This window comes from Papaver somniferum, chromosome 6, assembly GCF_003573695.1.
Source record: "Papaver somniferum cultivar HN1 chromosome 6, ASM357369v1, whole genome shotgun sequence".
NCBI lineage: Eukaryota > Viridiplantae > Streptophyta > Magnoliopsida > Ranunculales > Papaveraceae > Papaver > Papaver somniferum.
This window is the reverse complement of record NC_039363.1, coordinates 128,269,835-128,279,630: the sequence shown is the minus strand read 5'-3', so window position 1 is coordinate 128,279,630 and position 9,796 is coordinate 128,269,835. Positions and strand designations below refer to the sequence as shown.

Below are 9,796 nucleotides of genomic sequence, written 5' to 3'. Positions count from 1 at the left end.
ATCGGTTACCAAAGATAGCAGGGGCACCATTTGATCCAATGTTCATAATCATTTTGTTATATATGGTTTGGTGTCATTTAGTACCTACCTTTATTAATCGTGTCAAAAATAACCAATTACATCTTTCACAATACAATGTTATCCGTCAATTTTTTTCTTTTTTTTGCTTCAGTAAAATAAATAAAAATAAACACCCACCACCACTAAAACCACCCACCTCCACAATTTCTTCCACCACCACCATTGTTACCACCTCCACCACTCGCCATTGCTTTCACCACCCATTACTACTACCACCACTATTGTATATTGAAATAATTTTTACCAACGGACAATTGGTCTAGTGGTATGATTCTCGCTTATGGTGCCAGAGGTCCCGAGTTCAATTCTCGGATTGTTGCATAAGTGTTTGTCTTTCTACAAACCATAATTTTCTTTGTTTTAGAAATAATTAATACTTTTGACTTTAATTAATTGATGGAAATATGTTAATTAAAGAAATATTTATGATGAAATGAAAAATTAATAAATCAATCATTACGAGGAATTAATTGTAACACCATAGATTTATAATTTGAATAAACCATGACCATAGATTTATCTTCTCCCTAGACAAATCTTGGTCACTCTTTATCATGCATAACTTGTCCAAACCTTGTTTTGTATATTGAAATAATTTTTACCAACGGGCAATTGGTCTAGTGGTATGATTCTCGCTTAGGGTGCGAGAGGTCACGAGTTCAATTCTCGGATTGCCCCATAAGTGTTTGTCTTTGTACAAACCAAAGACAAACACTTTAATTTACAAACCATAATTTTCTTTGTTTTAGAAATAATTAATACTTGTTACTTTAATTTATTGATGGAAATATGTTAATAAATGAAATATTTATGATGAAATGAAAAATTAATAAATCATTCGTTATGAGGAATTAATTGTAACACTTATAATGTTTAATTTGAATAAACCATGACCATAGATTTATAATTTGAATATACCATGAACATAGATTTATCTTCTCCTTAGACAAATCTTGGCCACTTTTTGTCATGCCTAACTTGTCCAAACCTTGTGTTTGTATTCTAGATGTTTATGGAGTTTCAGGAGAATGATCATAGGAAAAGAACAAAACCTCAGTATTGATGTTGTTGTGGAATTTTTTAAAGAGAACAATTAGAATATACACCCCGATCAATTTTAGAGTAATCATGATTAAGAAAAAAATATTGTAGAGAAAATTAAAATTAGAGTTTATTTTTTTTTGAGGGAAAATAAGGATTAGGGTTTATATAAAATTGTTCAATTTGTGTGAATACTAAAAGAACAATGATAATTAATTTTAAGTATGATTAAGAAAAAAGTTAGATTTATTTTGATTTTGAGTAAGAGTAAGATTTAAGTTTAACAAATGAAAAATTAAAATTTGTTTGGTTTTTCATTTTAACTTCTCGCTTTTCATTTTGTCTTAAACTTTTTGGGTTATGGTTAATAAATATACGGATTATATTTAAGAGAAGCCTTAAAAAATCCGCCTGGAAAATTGGTTCCCCCTCCGGTAAAAAGTGTTTTTCCCCTAACAAATTATCTATACAAAACCAGGATAGATTGTTTAATTTTTAATTATGTTTAATTATCACGATACACATATTAAGCACCCTTTAAAAGAGTAAATTTCTCCTTTGTGATTTCAGTTCCCTCCTCTCGAATATCGATCATTCTTTCCCTCCCAGGCTCCTGTCAACAAGGACACTAATAGTATTGCGTCATTACTATGCTTCGACGAAAAGAAAAATGACTATACTAAATCCATGTTTTTTTGGTTTTTTAAGAACGCGCAATTGGAGGATATGGAAACTAATTTGGGGATATGAATTACTTCCCCCAACCAAAGGTGTCTGCTAAGGGGTGTTTTTTGAGCCGAAAATACTAAAACACCCTTAGATTAATTAAAAAAATATTATGAAAAGACTGTTATACCCTTTCAACTAAAACTTAAAATCAAATATCCCCCATTTCTCTATCAGTTCCGGCATTCTCAGTTAGGGTTAGGTTTCGAAGGAAAAAAAATTTCTTCATCTTCTTCATCGTCGATTAATCGTTAATTCAAAAATTTCTTCGTTGATTAAAACCAACCAATAAGAATGCCTCCAAGAAATAAATCATATGCCCAATCGAAATCAAAATCGATTGCTCAACAGAAATTAAAGAAAAGGCTTGCTTTGATTGCTCAAGAGCAAGAACACGAAGAAGAAGAGTTATCGGACGATCAACTACTCAGAAATATGGCTTCTGTGAGAAGGTAAGTCATTTAAAACTGTTTAATTAGTGTTTCAGTCGATTTGTAGCTATGGGTTTAGGTCAAAATCGCGAAACCCTAACTGAAACAGTTGAGTTTCAGTAGTTCCGGCACTCAATTTGGTATGAATACCACACCGGAAATAGGATACCGGCATTCAATCTAAGATGAAGACCACACCGGTAGTCAGTTACGACATCTAATTTAGGTTGAAGACCGCACCGGAACTTAGTTTCAGCATTGTATTTAGGATGAACACCACTTTTGAACCTAGTACCGCCATTGATTTTAACTTTTACGAGTACACCGGTAGTAAGCTTCTAATAAACAGAAAACCCTAGGATTTTGTTATTTGTACCGGCGTACATTTTAGGTTGGATTCCATGCCGGTACTTGAGTTTTGGTATCCAGAAACTTTAGAACTACTACCGGCGTCCTCGACAAAAAAAATTCAATGCCGGTACTGTGTTCCGGCATTTGTTTTTATTTTACGTAGTTGTCGGTACTGGTATTTTCTTATCTAGGAATTTCCTATGGTGTACCGGCATTCTAAAAATTTATTTGTCAATGCCGGTAGTTACTCCCGGCATGTAATCGTTTGAATTTACAATTCCGGTATTAGCTCCCGACACGTTCGATATTTTTTCAGGATGCCGATAGTGATGATTCTATACCGTAAGGTGGTGTATCTATTCCGGTATTATAAATGAAAGTTAGTTGTCTTATATTTATTTTTTGCTTCTTTTGAAATAGATCTAAAGCAAAGGAAGCTAAAGCAAAGGAGGCTAACAAAGGAAAAGCTAAAGATGCTGTCACTAAGAAAAGAAGGAAGGATGGTCTTGATACTCCTCAGTCTCTTCCTCCTCGAGGGAAAGACCAACGTCGCAAATCCGATTGTGGGATGATACAAGAGGTGAAGTTTGGGAGAGTGGTTGTGACCATAGTAAACTCGTAATCCGTGAATCTACCGGAGCAGTTGAGAAGGAAGATGAGCAAGATAAAGAGGAAAGTGAGGAGGAAGATAATGAGATTGATCCAACTCAATTAGAAAACCAAATCCAAGGAGTAGTGGAAGAAGGTGTTCCAAGTCAACAACCCACACAAGGCAAAGGAAAAGTTAAAGTTAAAGGTTCGTACCTTCCTCATGTTGACGACATGATACCCGACCTTGATCGTGGTAAAATTTGGGGCGCAGCTTCTCTTGATCCGGGGTATCTATTTGGCTACAAGGACTCGTGGGATCGTACTATATGTCAAACCTATGTAAGAATTTCTATCTCGTGCATATGTATTGTTTTGTATTTATACAAAATCTCTTAATCGTATTATCTCCTAATTGTAGGATCATACAAAAGATGTGCGTGTTTGCCGAAACCAAGCCGCGGCTAATTGGGATTTGTCTAAGGAGAATGAAGAGGTTCAAGAAATAGTTAAGGATTCTGATCTATATCCTTTGGTTGAAAATTATGTGAACCCGGATATTGTGACAGTCAATTGCTTCGTCGAAAGGTATCACGGTGAATCAGATACCATGCACTTCCCCTTTGGTGAGATGACCTTGATCCATGATGATGCTCGGAACATTCTAGAGGCACAATCATCCTTCCTCGTACGAGTCTCGTATACCCTATTAGTCTTCTTTGGATATACATAACCCTTTCTCTTATGGCTATCCTTCTTATTGTATTTCCCACTTCTCTCGCAAACCAACTCAAAACGATAATCTGAACGTTGAGTATTCCTCACCAACACACACATGTGTTTAAGTGCCGCCTCTTTTGCACAAGAAATTGCTTCCTCTGGAGATTTTGTTCCCTACATGAGGAAAACAATGGAAGATTATAAGGTTCATTACAAGCAATCCCCACATAAAGTTTTAAAGACTAGGTGAAAAAGTATTGTTTAGTAACATACCTGAGGTATTTTATAGTATTCGGACGTATCCGGACCAAGCGATTTGGAATTTGTTGGATCAATGTAGGGAACAATATAAGGAATGAATGAAAAGAAAATTGAATTAGTTCACAAAAAAAATAAATTACTATACTAGTTCCGGCATGCTCGACGACACTTCCGCCAAACTAACCAAAGTCGGAAACAAGTGCCGGCCTTCAAGAATAATGTTCCGGCATTTCGTAAATAAACTTGAAAAAGAGGACCTAATTTTAAAAACTACCAGCATTGTACTTTCATGAATACTAATGCCGGAAAAGATAATACCGGCATGCACGATCCACAAGGATTAAAGCCGGAACATGGCGCCGGCATGGTCGATAAATTTAACACCAAGCCGGAAAACTACTACTAAAGTGACTAATTTCTGGATGTCTTTTTAGTGGTACCGGAATTCTTGAATAGGTAAGGTCCCAAGCCGGTAGACGTTTCCGGCATGGTACTTAATTTTCAAACCATGCCGGGATTTTGTGTCGGCGTTCTCGATAACTTTTATACCACGCCGGTACTTAAGTTCAAAAATATTCAACTCCTGGATGTTTTTCTTGTGGTACCGGCATGGAAAGTTAGGAGAGAACCATGTCGGTTTGAATATTCCAGGGAATATTCGGTGGTAGGTAAAAAGTTTACTGCGTGCCGGCATGTATTTTTGGTTGAAGACCACGCCGGCAGTTGATTCAAAATGGGGGATATTTGGTGCCGGCATGCAAATAGTATGAATACCATGCCGGATATGGGTGTTCTAGCGTGGTATTCATACTACGTGTATGCCGGCACCAAGCTTTTTCAGAGAAAAATGACGGTTTCAAAAAAAAAATCAAATTTTCGACCTCTTTGAAGCATTACCTGTGTGTTGGGGTTGCTTGTATGTTGAACATGTTTATTTTCTTGGGTTGGTTCTTCATAAAACACTTCATGCTCACGAAAATCATGATCCAAAGGTGTTGGTTCATCATATAACTCCAATTGTGAGTTGTTATCATTAACCGAAGATTGAAGATATGATTGTTGTTGTAGTTGAGTTAAAGATTCAGCAGCTGCAATTCTCTCCTCACAATCATCTTCCATTTTCACAAAAAAATTTCCACCCAAAAATATTTTTCCCTCCTTCTACTCTCACCTCCCTCACACAAATTCAAATAAAAGTACACACTAATCTATCCCCGAAATACTTAAGATTTTACTAATTATTATTAACCATTAAACGTGATTAGTGAGGACTAGATTAGGAATTAAAAAACTAATTACATGAAGGGTGACCCAAATTTGATATTAGGATCCCTATTTTTTCATATAGATATATCCCTCGATTAGTTTCCATATCCCAATCACGCGCTCTTTTTTAACGCCACTTCAAAAGTACTAATAACAAATAGTTTTTCAATAAGTCGGATCCAGGATTTTATAATCCACAATAGCATCTCCGTGGATTTGACTCATTTTGATCGGATTTGTATCATACGTACATTTTCCCCATAACTCCATTATTTTGCCAAAATCTCATGAACGCACACAAGCGTGTGCGTGTGTGACGTCAGTTTGACAATAACTAGATAATCTTATCTTTGTTTACCATAAATGAAATCTTTAACATTAACTAATCGGCCATTAATGTGAGCCATGCGCAATTCATGTTAAATGAATGGATCCAAGTCATCGTATTTAAATACATTTTGATGTTTAATAGGAACGTTCATTTTCACAAAATATCAACTCACTTATATAAAGGAAATAAAAGCTCACACTGACATTTACTTGATAAATTCTGTCGACAAGAGCTAACAAGAACAAATCCAATCAAACAAATCCTAATTATTAGGGTAAAAATTACTCCGCCAATAGATCAGTTGATCATCCTCAGCATCTCCATATCAGTAAACAAGGGATCTCCGTCACGCCCAAGATTGAGCTGACCGAAAATCAGCGAAAGTTGGTTAACATTCGAAACATATTCCGGAGTTTTACTGACATCGACATTCTAGGTGCCATTTTCCGGAATCCTCCGTTGAAGATTCACTCCTTCCATGACGACTCCCTGATCACCACCCAGTAAAACCCCCTCCAGGATCTTGCAAAATGTTCGCTCCCATCTGAGGATGTGCAACTCCTTTAATTCCTCATATGGGAACAAATGTTATGCAAAGCCAACCAAATAACATGGGAGGAATGAATTCTCAACGAAGGATTCCAGAAAATGGCACCAAAAATTTCAATGTCAGTAAAACTCTGGAATATGTTTCGGATGTTAACCAACTTTCGCTAACTTTTGGTCAGCTCAATCTTGGGTGTGATGGTGATCCTTTATTCACAGATATGGAAATGCTGAGGATGATCAGTTGATCCATGGGCGGAATAATTATCCGTATGAGTAGCGTTGATCTTTGTCCTTTCCGGTGGGAAATGAAGTTGTGTCGTGTTCTCCGGAGAGATTTATTTCTACCAGCTAATGAGGATGAGAATTATAATGTAACTTATGGGATCTTTTCTATGGGAAGAGATTTCCATTAGGTGGTTAATATTTAAAAAAATATTTTGAAGAGCTGTGAATCAAGCTTCAACGATTCAAGTTCTCCCGTAAAGGCGAATGTTATTGTTCTACTGTTACGTTTGGATGGACCGATAGAGACTCTGGTTACGGGATTCTGATTACAAGATTCAGATTACGGGATTCGGGTTAGGAATTACTTAGTTTTAAGTCTTTGTTTCGGATACTTTTCATAATTTCGGGATTTTTCTGTTTATTTTTTTGATTTGCACAATTATTTGTCTAGATTTGATGTTAATGCAAGGAAATGTAATTCTTTTTTCGTAGATTAGGGATAGTTATTTAGAAAGGTGTTGGAACCCAGCTTGTTGCTAGGATTCCAACTAGTTTCTTACCATCTTCTTCTGTTGTCTATGATTATAATTAAGAAAAATATTATATCAACTAATTAAAAAAAAATACTGATATTTTGAAGGAGGTTTAGATTGATAGGTATCCGGTAATGGGAAATGACAATACTAAATCCATGTTTTTTTTGGCGTTTTATCTTTGTGGAAGTGACTCATGTTGATCGTATTTGTATCAAACGCACATTTTCCCCATAACTCCTTCATTATTTTGCCAAAATCGCCTGAACGCACACAAGCGTGTGTGACGTCAGTTCGAGAATGACTATATATTACCTTTGCTTACCATAAATGAAATCTTTAACATTAACTAATTGGCCATTAATGTGAGCCACGCGCAATTCATGTTGAATGAGTAAAGCTGGATCCAAGTCATCATATTTGAATAGATTTTGATGTTTAATAGGAATGCTCATTTTCATAAAATATCAACTCAGTTGGACAAAGGAAATAAAAGTTGACACTGAAATTTATTTGATAAATTCTGTCGACAAGAGCCAACAATAACAAATCCATTCAAACAACTCCTAATTATTATGAGGGTAATAATTCTTCCGCCCATGGATCAGCTGATCATCCTGAGCATTTCCATGTCTGTGAAAAGAGGATCCCCATCACGCCCAAGATTGAGCTGACCAAAAGTCAGCGAAAGTTGGTTAACATTCGAAAAATATTCTGGAGTTTTACTGAAATTGACATTCTTGGTGCCATTTTCTGGAATCCTCCGTTGAAGATTCACTCCTTCCATGACGACTCCCTGATCACCCACCCAGTAAAACGACCCTCCAGGATTTTGCAAACTGTTCGTCCCCATCTGAGGATGTGCAACTCCTCCCATGTGATTTGGTTGGCTTTGCATAACATTTGTTCCCATATGAGGCATTAAAGGAGTTGCAGGATGTGTAGCTCCCCCCATGTAATTTGGATGGCTACCGTAACTGTGTATACAAAGATGAAGATTAATAAGAATATTAATCGAAAAATTCTACCCAAAAGTTTGATAAAAAAATATTTACCTCATGCGTTGGAGATCACGAGCATGGCCAATATGTTCAGCAATGGTATCAGCTTCCATCTTGGGACCAGTTTTCTTTATTCTGACTCCCAGCAGAGCATAGATATCTTCCTCGGTGTAGTCTTGTATGAGCATAGACAGAGCTCCGCAACTCACATCCAGTAAACGCTGCATTCCCAAATCGCCTGCTGCAGCTGCAACTTCCCCAAGCATCTGGACAGATTGGGGCTTATTGAGACCAAAGGTTCTTTTGTCAGTCACCCATTTTATGAAATCTAAATCGCGTTCATTCCTAGCCCTTATAAGGGTGATATAGCCACAGCCAATCCTTTTAATCCTATCCTGTAACTGGGCATAGTTTCTGGTGTACTGGATGACGATATCCAGAATGAATCTACTTGAATTCAGAGCTACCACCCGTCGACAGTCATAAGTTAATGTGATCTGACCTCCTTGTACTAGCCGCTTTATAGCGTCAAACTGCATACCAATGCTCTCCTCAATCTCTATCACATGCCCATCGTTGCTTTGCAAGAAAAATCTCAATGGTACCAAGTTTTGAGAAAACACAGAGAAAGCAGGCTGTTCTCCATTACGACTTGCCATGGTTAAATTGGGGGATCTGCATTTTGAACATTCGAGTGAGAATAACGAATACTCGAAAAGGTAGTATTTATTCTTCTAACATAGAAAATATCGGACAAAATTAAATGTTAGTACATATATACTACCCTGCTGGGGGTAGGTGAAAGGTCTGTCTGTATACAATTGAAATTTCCTAAAATAGAACATCGACAATCTGACAATCAAATGCAGGAGAAAAATAAATCACAACATGCAGGGAGGGCAATTACCACTTGTAACTTGTAATGGGGGAGGGACATGTTACAATAACTACCATTTTAAATTTTAATCTAAAATACTAGATGCCCAAAGAACTATCCCCAAATAAAAATAAAAATAAAAGAGGGGAAAAAATGTAAAACATCGTATTTCTGCTATTGGCGTGAGATCTCTAATGACCATAACTAGAGAGCATCTGCAGCTAAAAGCACAAAATGAGTTGTGGAAGTAACAGACTAATAAGAAAAGTGTAGCTGTCTCAATGATGCAATACAAAAAGGTTCAGTAATGCTCATAAAATCAAATTAAAGCCCGAGAGCCTTTCGGAGAAAAAGATTGTGCTGGATGATTTCGTATAAAGGTATACAGATTAAGGATTGAAAGAGCTTATAAATGCAAATTAAAGTATGAGATACTCGAAGACTGAGGCGCTCAACGGTATTACCGACTTACCGTTAGATTTATCTGATTATCCTCCATGGTAAACATAACATAATATAGGTCATGTACCATGGAGGTAGCAGAAACATAATCAGTTCGTTCAGACATATAAAGCATCCACAATCGAACTAGAAAGTAGAAACTGAACTCTACCAACAAATAAGCTAAGCCGCTAGAAAACAACCACAAATGGCAAATGGAACAGAAGAAAAGCAACAGCTAAAACAAAAGAATATATGGATACTTCTATTGAGTTCAAGCCTTTCATACTACAATCAAATAAAATGGAGCTACCGCTATACTAGCAGATGTTGCTATTGGTACCTTAGTTTTGGTACTCTAAACTCTCTACTCT

At 36.5% G+C, this 9,796-nt stretch overlaps 1 protein-coding gene and 2 non-coding genes across 3 annotated transcripts; 2 read left to right on the top strand and 1 right to left on the bottom strand.

The window, feature by feature from the left end:
• The first annotated feature begins 329 nt into the window (after positions 1-329).
• TRNAH-AUG lies at positions 330-402 on the top strand. Its single transcript has one exon. It is a non-coding gene; the product is annotated as a tRNA-His (tRNA).
• Positions 403-687: 285 nt separating this feature from the next.
• On the top strand, positions 688-759 carry TRNAP-AGG. Its single transcript has one exon. It is a non-coding gene; the product is annotated as a tRNA-Pro (tRNA).
• Positions 760-7,557: 6,798 nt separating this feature from the next.
• LOC113286163 lies at positions 7,558-9,796 on the bottom strand. Its single transcript, XM_026534860.1, has 3 exons — positions 9,766-9,796; positions 8,159-8,779; positions 7,558-8,080 (listed from the first exon to the last, which is right to left on the bottom strand). Exons 2-3 carry the CDS (start codon positions 8,761-8,763, stop codon positions 7,708-7,710), a joined length of 978 nt encoding a protein of 325 aa, XP_026390645.1. The 5' UTR covers positions 8,764-8,779; positions 9,766-9,796; the 3' UTR covers positions 7,558-7,707.